At 41.5% G+C, this 14,213-nt stretch overlaps 2 protein-coding genes across 2 annotated transcripts in view; one reads left to right on the top strand and one right to left on the bottom strand.

Moving 5' to 3' along the window:
* Window positions 1–6,242, bottom strand: part of LOC129667884 (immunoglobulin alpha Fc receptor-like) — a 10,202-nt gene extending 3,960 nt beyond the window's left edge. Inside the window, exons 1-3 of the mRNA XM_055595611.1 lie at window positions 6,209–6,242; window positions 5,392–5,427; window positions 1,599–1,880 (exon numbers count right to left, since the gene is read on the bottom strand). Coding sequence (XP_055451586.1) covers window positions 1,599–1,880; window positions 5,392–5,427; window positions 6,209–6,242 — 352 coding nt within the window. The remainder of the gene's footprint in view (window positions 1–1,598; window positions 1,881–5,391; window positions 5,428–6,208) is intronic.
* LOC129667897 (leukocyte immunoglobulin-like receptor subfamily B member 3) overlaps window positions 1–14,213 on the top strand; it is a 294,716-nt gene that overhangs the window by 188,914 nt on the left and 91,589 nt on the right. The window lies entirely within an intron of this gene.

Raw genomic sequence — 14,213 nt, forward strand, 5'->3', positions numbered from 1 at the left:
TTTCCTCCCCTCTCCTTCCCCTCCCCTCCCCTTCCTCTCCCTCCTCTCCTTTTATTTCTTCTCTTCTCTCCTTTCCTTTTCCTCTCCCTCCCTCCTTCCTTCCCTTCTTCCCTCATTTCCTCCTTCTCTCCTTCCTTCCCATGCCCATTCTCTCTTTTGGCAGGACCTCATGTAGCCTGGGCTGATCTCAGACTCATTATGTAGCCAAGGATGGCCTAGAAATTCTGCTCCTCCTGCATCCACCTCTGGGATTTTAAGATTACTAGCATGCGTCATCACATCTGGCTTAGTTTTAAACTGAAAATGCTTTGTGTATTTATCATGAATACCATAATGTTTGATACACGTGTCCATTGTATACTGGCTAGTTGAAGTGAATTAGCACTTTACACACTCAGTTTCTTTTGTGGTAAGAACATGTGGAATAGAGCACACATTGCCTCTGGTCTTCTTGTAACGACCATGACCAAGGGTAGTCACAAGAAAAGTATCAGATGACTATTAAAAATGGGAGTCCCAGAAAATACTTGCCTGTAATTTTCAAAACTGCCAATGTTATCAAAGACAAGAGAAACTTTGATAGCCATGAGAGGACTAAATGCAACATGAGATCTTAGAAGGGGTCCTGGAGTAGATAAAGGCCATTAGATAACAACTAAGGAACTCTGGATACATTTTAGAGATGAGTTAAGAGGATGTGTTGATATTTATTCACTCATTCTTGGTGAGAAACTTTCTATACTGAAGTTGGATGTTAGCAATAGAGAGGCTTGCACTGGGGACACAGAAATGATTTTCAACATCTGGTTTTTTTGTAAATGAACCTAAAGTTATCTTAAAAATATTGGAGGTGAGGGAGATCTGAGAAGAATTAGGGAAGGAAAAAGAGTATGACAAAATATATTATATGAAAATATTTAATAAAAATTAAAAAAATATGAAAATCATTGAATGCAGAGACTCATGGCTGCTCAAGATGCTGAGAATAATGATGATTATGAGCCAAGACATGAAGAAGACATTTATACCACCCCATCTAAGACCTAGGGAACACTACCCAAAGTAGATGGAAAGTGTACAAGTCAGAAGGCAGGGTGAGGGTTACTAAATGTAATTCTCTAGACTAGACAGAACCATCACAATTTTTAAACATATAACAACTGTAATTGCCTGCACTGGGCCCACACAAGAACATTCCTGACAACAACATGTCAAGGAAGAAGAGGAGTTTGGGGATACAGGAATAATCAAGGAATTCTACCCTCTATGATGGAACTAATGGTTATTTATAGACTCTTGGAGAGGGAGAATCATTGTATTTAGTGGTGTACCTACTGATGATCCCATCAAGCTCCAGAAGATAGCTCTAAACCCTTACTAATAGGAATGGCCCTGCTAATCTTAGTAGGTCACGAAACAAACTAAATAGAAGTGGGGGAAAGAGTGGTCAGTATGAATTGTGTATATGTATGAAATTATCTACTAACAAATGTAATTAACAACAACAACAGCAGCAACAACGAAACAAAAACAACAATTAAGGTCTGCTAAAATTAGGACACAATACCTAGCAGAAGACCAGAAAGATGGCTCCTTACCTGTCACCACCAGGCCCAGAGGTTTACTCTGCTCTGACCAGTGGTTCTTCTTCATGTACCGACATTGATAACATCCTGCTAGTGTTGTGTTCATGTGGTTGATAATGAATTCCGCCTCTTTCTGAAATCCTAATTTCTTCTCTATAACCGTGTATGTGGAGTTTTTCATCAGGGACAACTGATACAGGTAGGCTTCAGGTGTTCCTCTGCACAGGATCCTCACAGACCCATTCCAGGGGACCATAGGATCAGCTGCTGTGGATAAGGTAGGAATGGGAAATTCTGAAAGAAAAGAGAGCCTAGACTCAGATGGCTTGCAGAAGCCATTTAATTCTTTGTTGGGGGACATGAGTTAAAGTGCAAAGGGTCTATAACCATTTCATTTTACGATAGTGCTTTGGATGTCTGGACTGGTATCTTTTTTTAAAATTTTTTAAATTCTTTATTAATTACACTTTATTTACCTTGTATCCCCCCTGTGGTTCCCTTCCTCCTCCCGTCCCAATCCCTCCTTTCCTGCATGCCTCTCCCCAAGTCCACTGATAGGGGAGGTCTTCTTTTCCTTCCTTCTGATCCTAGTCAATTAGGTCTCATCAGGAGTGGCTGCATTGTCGTCTTCTGTGGCCTGGTAATGCTGCTTCCTAAAGTGCTTGACTTGCAACAGTTAGGATCTGGTTTTGCCACCACCCCCCAGAACCCACATAAATAACCAGGAGTGATGGAGTGCACTTTTAACCCCATTGTAGAGGCAGAGGCAAGCAGATTCCTGGGCTTGCTGGCCACTCAGGCTAGCCTAGTCAGTGAGCTCCAGGCCAGTGAGAGACCCCGCTTCAATGAACATCAGTGAATGCAGAGACTCAAGTAGCCTGTGGTGCTGAGAATTTGTGAAGGCTGAATGTATAGCCCTAAAAAGGACATTTTACCACCTCTTCTAAGGTCTGTGGAAAGAAAGTAAGAGATGAAGATAGGGAGAAGAGCTGTGAAATGTGATTCTCTGAGGATGACATAGCCAAGGCAAATATTGTGCTAGCAATGTGCCTGCACAAGACTGGGCTCACCAATAACCAGTGATCGAGGGGAGGCTTCACCATCCTTGCTGAATTATTGATTGCTGGTGGATTCTGAGGAAGGGTTAGGCATTATCTTTAGCTGTGTACTCATAGTGAGTCCACCAGGATCCAGTGGCTACCTTCAAACCCATGGTTACACAGGAGGCCCTGCTTAAACTCAGCAGCTCACAAAAAAAGGGAAGAGCATGTGAAAGAGTCTTCTAGAAAAGGGGAGGGTAGAAGGTGTGGGAGGGAGATAAGAGAAGCTGTGGGGTGTAGGCAATAAGAATTCACTGTATGAAAGTATGAACTTGTCAACAAACAAATTTAATTAGAGATTAAAAAAACCCCAACAACGTGGACATCATTTGAAGGCAAACAACAACATGGGTGTCCCATACGTACTGTGTGCACACACAAACACACACATATTGTGCTCACCTGCACATACACAAATACCCTTTTGAAGAAAATGGTTGTTTTGGGGTACCTTAATATAAGGTACCTTAATATATATTATTACATATATATACCTTAATATATATATAATATATAAAATATACACACATGTATAGATAGAGGGGGGATGAGTTCTGTGGAACAGAGCCGAGCAACCTGGAGCTGGAAATGGGCACATCCTGGTGCAGAATCCAGGACCCCACAGGGAGCCAGAGCATGTTAGTTCTCTTCTGGCCTTCCACATCACTGTTGGTTAGCCTTGAGCGAGTGATTTTTGCGTCTTGAAGCCATCATTTTCAGTTTTTTAAATCATTCTATGGAATAGGCAAGGGGGCACTGAAAACCCTCAGGTTCCCTTCATCAAGACATATCTGTTCCGTGGAAGCAGCTCAGTTGGTAGAACATTTCTTATCACATAGGAAGTCCTGGTTTTGATCCTTAGTATCACAAAGCCAAAAAAAAAAAAAAAAAAAAATCCAAGTGCTGTATGCTCACTGTCATGTTGATACGTAAAAAGTTAATTTTAAAATACCTTTTCAATTTCAAACATGCATATACTATTTCTGGCCATTTTCCCCACACCTCCTTCATCCGCTTTTCTATGACTGAAACCACTCTTCTCAAGAAGCCCCTTCTATGTCTGTTTGTCTGACCAAGGCTTCCGTTTATTAGAAATTTTTACCCAACTTATATAGGGAGAAGGCAGGAAAGGGGGAAGGTTAATCTACTGCTGCAGGAAATAGGAAGAGTGCTTTCATGGGTTAAACATTGTACCTGCAAGATACCATAAGGATGTTCTCTTAAGATATCTTAAGATGCTCTAACAAAGGATGCCCTCACAATCTATCACCCATGATTTAGGGTCTAGTTAACTCTTTCACTACATAGCTTTAGGTCTCCACTAAATGACCTTTGCTCTCTACTTGGCTTTGGCTTCAGTAACTACCTTTGTCTCCACTAGATAGCTTTGACTTTGGCTTCCGTAGATAGCCTTGGCTCACTAATTGACTTTGGCTTCCGTAGATACCTTTGTCTTCACTAGATAGCTTTGGCTTTGGCTTCCGTAGATAGCTTTGGCTCCCAGAAGGGAAGTGTGAGGGAGTGGGGACAGGTGGAGGTTGAAACTGGGCACATTTAGATAAATGCTAGTTCTCTTTTGCATAATCTAATAAATGTTTGATGAACAGACAAGTGAGAGGAGTTTGTAATACTAGGGTAAAAGGCAAGGGCAGGTATCAAAAGTTGTCCTCTGGCTCCTGCGTGCATGCTGTGGTAGTTCCATATATGGAGATAGAAATGTTAATTAGCCTGGCTTGATTTGTATACATGATGTGAATACATTGACGTGTTACATCACATTGTGCCCTGCAAATTTGTGCAGTTAAAATCCCAAGTACACAGGTATGGCTCTGATCAACAGTGTAAAGTCACAGAAAAGGGGATCAGGTGGCTGATTGGAGATTCAGAAAAGGAGGTGGAAGAACTGTGAATGCGGTGTGCACTGAGAGAGAAGGGGCCATCACAGGAAAGGCTGAGCCTTGATAAAGGGAAAAAGTGAAAGATGAGCTCAGTGAAGGTATGCGTGGCTGAAGCAGCGATGAGACAGACACTGGTGGAATAGTTACAAACCAGGAAGACAAAGGCGGGAAGTAGCTTAGAACATTGCAGGACTCACCTACGACAGGTCTGAGGAGCTGTAAGAAGGAGATACCTTAACATACACCTTAAGCATACAGATACCTCAGGCTCTTGCCTGCAGAAGGATGCTGAAGAGAAAAGACATGGATAGATGAGGGGTTCACATGTGCTAGAGGACAAAATAGGAGTTAGAGTGACAGGACGTGCACAGCTTAACACAATTACTGCTCCCTTTAGTTTACGTTGGTGCTTTCCTCGTACTTCTGAGGGCTCAACACTGTGGTACAATACATGAGTATACAACATGGCTGGCTTAGGCTGACTTCCTTTAAACAGGTGAAGTAAATAAACTTGGTTTTGGAGAAAAGAGGAATTAACACTCAAAAGGATGTTAGACAAACTCATGATTTCCTCTTACAAATATTCAGTACAGTTTTTTTTCCCTTAGACATGCAGTTATCAGAGGCTAAGGCTGTAGCTCCAGAAGGTTCTAGGGTCTCCAGAGTGAGGTAACACAGTGAAGAAATCAGAAGACACTAGAAGAGGAAATTTCCTGGGCTTCAGACACTATTTCCATTGCTCTATTCCAGAGCTGCTGTGAGCAGTATCTAATGTGGGGCAAAGGATGGAACTTGGGGGACACTTACCTTCTTGTGCCCAAATTGTCTGGCCCAGGCAGACCACTGGAAAAGAACCATTGGTGAAAATTTAACTCTCTAGTATCCAACCTCTGGTACACATCCCCCTGCACAATTAGATATAGAGTAAATCTATCTATGAATCTATGTTTCTGTGTATGCCTGTATGTCTATATGAATGTATGTATGTATGTATCTGTGTATTTGTTTATCATCTATCTACCACCTATTATCTGTAGTAATTTTTAATCATCTATCATCCATTACTTGTCTATTATGTATGTATGTACATATGTGTGCATGTAACATATCTCTGTCTACCCATACAGCTATTATCTGTTAATTGATCATTTTTTATCTATTATCTTCAATCTATCAATCTATCTGCCAGTCAGTTTCAATCATCTATTTATTACCTATCTTTCTTCTATAAATCATCTATTTTTGTTCATCTGTGTATCATTTCTCATTTCTGTTATCTAGCTTTAGCTTTCACGTATTTGTCTGTAGATAAAAAAATATTTTTTTCCAAAATAACCACAGCCTTGAGGGTCATCCTTAAAATTTCAGTCATTTAGTCTCCCTCTCTCAAAGCCCAGCACTCACAAAGAAACCCTAATAGTATATCATGGGTTAAATAGGGGCAATCAAGCCCCACAGCTCAGATTCTAACAGAGACACTGTTATTGCTATCTTAGCAGAATGTCAAGGAGATTAGAGTATTCTTGGCAGCAACTAAAATAATCTAGTCTTCGTGTTAAGAGAGGATTCAGCTTTTGTGAGAGCCCTGTCTTCGTTGCTAACCCACTTTCATTTCAGTACTCACCGAGACACAGGAAGGTGATGTCCTGTGGGGTCATGATGCTGATATGGCTTCAGCCCAGTCAGCTTCCTGTCTGTGTGCAGTAAATGAGACAGTAGGACCAACAGGATGTGTGAGGTGTGAGATCCTGACCATAGGATTTCTACATCTTTTGCTATATAGGCAAAAGGAAGTTTCTTCTTGAAATAGTTCTCAGTTGTTCTTGGATGGATTCTTAGAAGAGACCAAGAATCCATTTGTTTATATTTCACATATGAAAGGGAGGTTTTCCGCAAAGAATTTCTAGTGATGCTCACATTCCTGTCTCTCTTTTTCTTTTTTTATTAACTTAGTCTCTCATATATTACATCCAGACTGCAGTTTTCCCTTCCTCTGCCCTCCATCTTATTCATCGCCCCCACCTCATTCTTTCCCATCCATACTTCCTGTTTCCCTTCAGACAAGGACAGGTCTCCCAGGAATATCAACCAAACATGACATATCAAGTTTCAATAAGATTAGGTACTTCTCTCATATTAAGGCTGGACAAGGTAACCCAGTAGAAGAAGAAGGATCACAAAAGCAGGCAAGTGTTTTAGAAACATCCACCCCCGCTGCCTATGTTGGGAGTCCCACAAAAACACCAAGCTACACAACTGTAACATGTGTGCAGTGGGCCTCTATCAGTACCATGCAGGATTCTTGTTTTTCAGTTTAGTCTCTGTGAGCCCCTGAGTATAAGTTTGTTGTTTCCGTAGGTTTTATTGTGGTATCCTTGAAACTTCTGGAGCCTAAATTCCTTCCTCTCTACCCACAGGATTCTACAAAACTCTACTGAAGTTTGGCTATGTTCCTCTGCATCTGTTTTCATCAGTTGCTGGGTGAAGCCTCCCTGATAACAACTGGGATAGCCACTAATCTATGAATATAGCAGGATATCATTAGTAATCATTTCATTGCCTTTTTTTTTTGTCAGTTCTGTTTGGTTATAGTCTAGGTCTCTGAGCCATCCAGCTCTGGTTTCTGGTCCTCTAGTCAGTGTCAGGGTGGTTTCGCTCTCTCACAAAATAGGTCTCAAGCCACACCAGTCACTGGTTACCCACTCCCAAAATTTCTGTGTTATCTTTACCCCAGAACATTATGCTGGCAGGACAAAGCATCGGTTATGGGTTTTGTGGCTGGGTTGGTGTCTCAAACCCTCCACTGGAAATCTTGATGGTTGCAGGATATGGGCTGTTCAGGCTCTCTATCCCCCATTACTAGGAATCTTAGCTAGGGTCAGCCTAATAGATTCTTGAGAGTTTCCATTTACTGGTTTCTAACTTGTCCCCTAATTGCCCTCCAGTTCCAGTTGTCTCTCCTGGTACCCTCTTTCTCCATCCTCTCCCCACAATATCCCTATGTTTCTATCCTCACCTGCCCCAAGTCCTACTCACAGTGTTTGCTATTTCCCCTTCCCAGCGATTCATGCTTCCTCACTGAGCACTTCTCATTACTTAGCCTTTCAGGTTCTGTGGATTGTAGCATGATAATCGTTCCCCCTCTCTCTTTTAATGTTAAATTTACTTTTACTTTTTTCCTGGAACGGTTTATTATGCAGTTCAATTTATCCAAGAACTCACATATGAGGTACATGCTGGAATCAAACTAAGTTCCTTTTTTCTACCTGTCAAATGCTGAGAATGCAGCGTGCGCTACCACACTTATTTTTATTTCTGTTTTTTTAGTTATCATTTATTACAATTTATTCAATTTGTATTCTGGCTGTGTCCTCCTCCCTTATCTCCTCCTAATCTCACCCCCTCCCTCTTCTCCCCCTATGCCCCTTCTCTAGTCCACTGATAGGGGAGGTCCTCCTCCCCTTCTATTTGACCCTAGCCTATCAGGTCTCATCAGGACTGGTTGCATTGTCTTCCTCTGTGGCCTGGCAAGGCTGTACTCACCCCCACCCCCAGGGGGAGGTGATCAGAGAGCCTGTCTCTGAGTTCATGCCAGAGAAAGTCCCTGCTCCCCTTATTAGGGAACCCACTTTGGAGACTGAATCTATGGGCTACATCTGAGCAGGGGTTCCAGATCCTCTCCATGAATTCTCCTTGGTTAGGATATCATTCTTCAGGGCCTCCAGGCCTCAGTCTTTTGGGGGGGCTCTGTTGGAGCTACTGTCCCCTCCAGGACCCTACATCTCCTAGCTCTTTCACAAGATTACCTGCACTTTGTCCAAAGTTTGGCCATGAGTTCCAGCCTCTTCCTTGATACCTCAATCAGTAGAATCTTTCAGAGGCCATCCATGGTAGGCTCCTGTCCTGTTCCCTGGCTTCTCCAACTTCCAGTGTCCATTGCATTTGTCCTTCTGAATGAAGACTGAGCATCTCACCAGGGTCTTTCTTGTTTAGCTTCTTTAGGTGTACAGATTTTAGTAGGTTTATACATGGCTAATATCCACTTATGAGTGAGTATGTACCATGTGTGTCTTTCTGCTTCTCTGTTACTTCACTCAGGATGATCTTTTCTAGTTCCCACCATCTGACTGCAAGTTTCATGATTTCCTTGTTTTTAATAGCTGAGTAGTATTCCGTTGTGTAAATGTACCACAATTTCTGTATCCATTCCTCTGTCGAGGGACATCTAGGTTGTTTATTTCTGTTTTTAAAGGAAGAAGGGTTTATTTTACTAATAGTTCCACCATCGTTGGTGAGTTATAGAGTCAGTCATTTGAGATAGAGCATTGGTCACATTATATCACAATTAAAAAGAAGATATCAAGGTTTGCATGCTTGTACTCAGAATTCTTCACTATTAAACAGTTCAGGATGTTCTAGGGATTGTGTCACTCCATAAATAGACAGACAGATGGACAGACAGAGATGAATCTCAAAGTCCAGGCATGAAAATGCTAAAGAGAATATATGGGGTAGTATAATAGTTGGTTTGATGTCAAGTTGACACAAGTTGAAAGTGGGACTCTCGACTGAGAAAAAGCATCCACATGATTAGCCTACAGGCAAGTCTGTTGGGTATTTTCTTGATTCGTGATTGATGTAGGAAGGCCTAACCTGCTGTGAGTGGTGACACTCTGAGGCAGGTCATCCTATGTTGTATAAGAAAGAAGACTGAGCAAGTCATGAGCAGGCAATCCAACATGTGGTGAACCTCATGATGTCTGTTTCAGTTCTGCCTCTAAGTTCCTGCTTTGGCTTCCCTGTGACCTGTGATATGTAAGATATGTAAACCAATGTAACCCTTCTCCCCAAAGTGGCTTTGGACATGGGGTTTTAGCACAGCAATAGAAACCATATCAAATATTTGTAGTGTGTGCATAGATTGTGTGAGTCTTTCTGGGGAGATGTAAGCAAACATCTGTTGATCCCAGATAAGGCAGCAACAACACATCAAATGCATGATCCTGCCAGCTCTATTGCACTGAACTAATGAGTTTATTGGGATTAATTACAGAATAATAGATTATTGGACAATTACTGCTTCATGGATAAATAAAAGGTGGCTACACCCACAAAGCCCACACTACCATGGGCTGCTGTATGAGCTGTGGGGCGGCTTGGTAATTGGAGAGTCTCTTCTCCTCAGCTATTGTTATCACTCATGTAACCTTTGGAAGGGCCCTTGTCAATATTCTATGTTTCAGGATCTTCCTGAGACTTGTGAGCTTTAGTTTAATTCCTGAATTTTAGTGAGTTCTCTTCCAAAGGCAGTGTTTCAATTCAGAGGAACTAACTTTTCAACAACATAGTAATGGAAGATACCTTACCTCATCACATGTTAGAAAAATGTTTCTCCATACAGAAGTCTACATGAAATGTTAAATAGGTCTGCAGGAGTGAAATTAAATAGATACCCATGAATTAAGCAATAGAGTTTGATTTCTGTTCAGAGGGCAGTATAGACCTTTGTAAGTAAAGGAAAGCCACATTCAGAACCATACTGGAATAATGAAGGATGGCCCTAAAGTTAAAAACCTCTGTCTTCTGGCGGTTGTTTCACTGCATCTATCAGTCCTTGCTGGACAAAGGGATATGGTGTCCATGAAGGACTTCCTACGATCTTTTTTTGATAACTCCTTGGGTACAGGCAATCATTGATCTCAGATTATCATTTCATGACTTCCATGTATACACTGGTATCTGTGGAGAATTCTTAGGCCTCTAGAAAGTGGGTGTGATCAATTATTGATTGAAGAGTCTCTGATCAATTGTTTTGTATGTCACCTGCATGTCTTCTTTTTCAGAGCCCTAGAAAGAGGTAAATGTTAAGTGATGTTGGGTACACTTATTTTCATAGAGTTTAAAGGAAATGTAGAATATATGAAAAAGGGTGGGCTCAGGAGGACCTACATGTCTGTTCAGTATTATTTTCACTTCAGGCTCTTAGTTCATGATGGCTGACTTTTTGGGAGACAGAAATAGTGAAAACACTTAAGAAACCACTTCTGGACTCTTGTTTCAAATCCAGCACATTTGTAAGATATATGGTAAAAACCAAAGATTTCTTACCAGCAACAAAGCTTAGCCAGATGTTCTGCCTCTGTCTGTCCAGCCCCATCCCATCATGTCCCACTCTACTAATTCTCTCTTCAACTCTCTCACACAACTCTCTCTCTCTTCCCTCTCTGTATCTAATGAAAGCTTCTCCTAGATATTAGCATAATCTTTGTAATGAAAAAGTGCAGAAGATGCAGTGAGGAATTAGCCTGTGGTCTGAGAGCTAAGGGAAAGAACAAGGGATCTGGTGACCTTTCTAGAAAGCTGAGCTTCAATGTCCCTGTTTTGAGTCAAGTATCCTTTTATAAGTGAAGAACACTGACCTATCATCTTCCAGTCTTGGTTCCTCACTCTAGTCAGATGATACTTACTGGCTTCTTCCTAAGGTTGTTTTTCTTTTTCTCTTTTTGGCAGAGTACCAACAACAGTGAAGAAAGAAGACAAGCATCATGGTCACTGAAAGCTCACTCAGAATAATCAGGGGCCTATGATTATCTGGAGGAAGATGTGAAAGCAACAAGAGGTAAATCTTAGGATTCCAGTTATGATAGATTACCTCGTGTTTGCTGATTGATGAATAGTTATTATAATATTTCTTTAGGACAAGAGTCTTGATGGAGAATCTACTACCAGTATTCTGCTAGATGGACATGGTATTAATCTGATTCCTAATGACTTATTGTTAGACTCATGTATTAATTAATTTCTCAACTCTCCACAAAGTAGCTTATATTTGTGGTAGATGGTGATTAACACAGATTAACAATTTGCCAAGATACAGAGAATAAGGGACAATAAACTTCTAGGCCCATGAGATATTTATGTTTCATCTTTTTATATTTATTTTTTAAATAAATTACAGTTTATTCACTTTGTATCCCAGCTCTAGCCTCCTCCCTCATCCCCTCCCAACCCCATCTTCCCTCCCTCATCTCTTCCCATGTCCCTTCACAAGTCCAATGATAAGGGAGGTCTTCCACCCCTTCCTTCTGACACTAGCCTATCAGGTCTCATCAGGACTGACTGCATGGTCTTGCTCTGTGGCCTGGTAAGGCTGATCCCCGACTAGGGGGAGGTAAATCAAAGAGCCAGCCACTGAGTCAATGTCAGAGACAGTCCTTGTTCCCATTACTAGGGAACCCACTTAGAGACTGTGCTGCCATGGGCTACATCTCTGTAGGGGTTCTAGGTTATCACCATGCATGGTCCTTGGTTGGAGTATCACTCTTAGAAAAGACCCCTAGGCCCAGATTTTGTAGTTTTGTTGCTCTCCTTGCAGAGCTCCTGTCACCTCTAGGTCTTTCTATGTCCCCTTCTTTCATAAGATTTCCTGCACTCTGCCCAAAGTTTGGCTATGACTCTCAGCATCTGCTTTGATATCCTGCTGGGTAGAGTCTTTGAGAGGCCCTCTGTGGTAAGCCCCTGTCCTGTTCCCTGTTTTCTCTCTCTTCTGATGTCTTTGCCTTTCTGAGTGAGGATTGATCATCTTACTCAGGGTCCTCCTTCTTGCTTAGCTTCTTTAGGTGTTACAGATTTTATTATGTTTATCCTGTATTATATGTCTAATATCCACTTATTTTTTATATAAATTTCATTTTTTATATTATTTATAGTTTATTTACTTTGTATCCCAGCTGTACACCCCTCCCTCATCTCCTCCCAATCCTACCCTCCCTCCCTCATCTCCTCGCAAGCCCCTCTCCAAATCCACAGATAGGGGAGGTCCTCCTCCCCTTCCATCTGACCCTAGATCATCAGGTCTCATCAGAACTAGCTGCAATGTCCTCCTCTGTGGCCTGGCAAGGCTGCTCATCCTTCAGGAGGAGGTGGTCAAAGAGCCAGCCACTGAGTTCATGTCAGAGACAGTCCCTGTTCCCATTACTAGGAAACTTCCTTGGATACTGAGCTGCCATGGGCTACTTCTGCTCAGGGGTACTAGGTTATATATATGAATGGTCCTTGGTTGGAGTATCCGTCTCAGAAAAGACTCCTGTGCCCAGATAGTTTGGTACTATTGTTCTCCTTGTGGAGCTCCTGTCCTCTCCAGGTCTTACTAACTCCCCTTTCTTTCCTAAGATTTCCTGCACTCTGCCCAAAGTTTGGCTATGTGTCTCAGCATCTTCTTTGATACATTGCTGGGTAGAGTCTTTCAAAAGCCCTCTGTGGTAGGTTCTTGTCCTGTTCCCTATTTTCTTCTTCTTCCAATGTCCATCTCATTTGTCTTTCTGAGTGAGGATTCATCATCTCTCCCAGGGTCCTCCTTCTTGCTTGGCTTCTTTAGATGTACAGATTTTTTTTGTAGGTTTATCCTATATTACATGTCTAATATCCACTTATAAGTGAGTTTATATCATGTGTGTCTTTCTGCTTCCAGGATATCTCACTCAGGATGATTTTTTCTAGTTACCAATATTTCCCTGCAAATTTCATGATTTCCTTGTTTTTAATTTCTGAGTAGGATTCCATTGTGTAAATTTACCACAATTTCTGTATCCATTCTTCAGTTGAGGAACATCTAGGTTGTTTCCAGATTCTGATTATTACAATAATGCTGCTACAAACACGATTGGGCAAATGTCCTTGTTGTAGACATGAGCCTCTTTTGGATATATGCATAGGAGTGGTATAGCTGGATCTTGAGGTAGCACTATTCCTAATTGTCTGAGAAAGCACCAGATTGTTTTCCAAAGTGGCTGTACAAGTTTACATTCCCACCAGCAATAGAAGAGGGTTCCTCTTTCCCGAGATCCTCTCCAGCATGTGTTGTCATTTGAGTGTGTACTTCTTCCTCAAATGCTCAGGGATCATTGTGAAAGAGTAGAAGACTAGATGGCTGAAAGAGTCTCTGGATAGCTGCAAAAATTCAGTGTCTTCTGGACACAGCAGGAAGCTGAACATAAAAAATTCACAAACAGTTGTAACTGTATGCCCATGCCCAGTGCAAACCCAGCCAGACAGAGTTCCAGCATGGAAACAGGAGGTGGACATAAAGTACCATTCCAACACAAGGAGTTACAGGCAACTGACAGCTGCTGGGGGATGGTGTGTTAATTTCAGGAGTGTTGCTACTAGAAAATTGACCGTACCCTACAGATGGCTACACATCCATGAACACATCCTGGTAGTCACGTACTACAGTCTCCACATTTCATTTAAAATGAAAGAATCTTTTAAAAAATACTTGAAAACATGAAACTTGGGGTAGAAATTTTTATGAAATTTGAAAATGAATCATTGAACAACACACAAATTTTGACAATCCTCCATGGATAAAGAATATAACTGCTGAATAATAATAATAATAATAATAATAATAATAATAATGATAATAATAATAATAATAATAATAGCCAGCCTGGTGTCTTTAGGTAAAGGTGCTTGCTGCCAAGTCTGACAATCTGAATTTTATCCCCTGGATCCCACATGATGAGAAGAAAGAACTGATTCCACCAGGTTGTTCTCTGGCTTCCACACTTGTGCCATGGTACACACACACACACACACACACACACACACACACACACACACACACA

Source organism: Psammomys obesus, unplaced genomic scaffold (assembly GCF_907164565.1).
Source record: "Psammomys obesus unplaced genomic scaffold, mPsaObe1.curated_primary_1811, whole genome shotgun sequence".
Classification (NCBI taxonomy): Eukaryota; Metazoa; Chordata; class Mammalia; order Rodentia; family Muridae; genus Psammomys; species Psammomys obesus.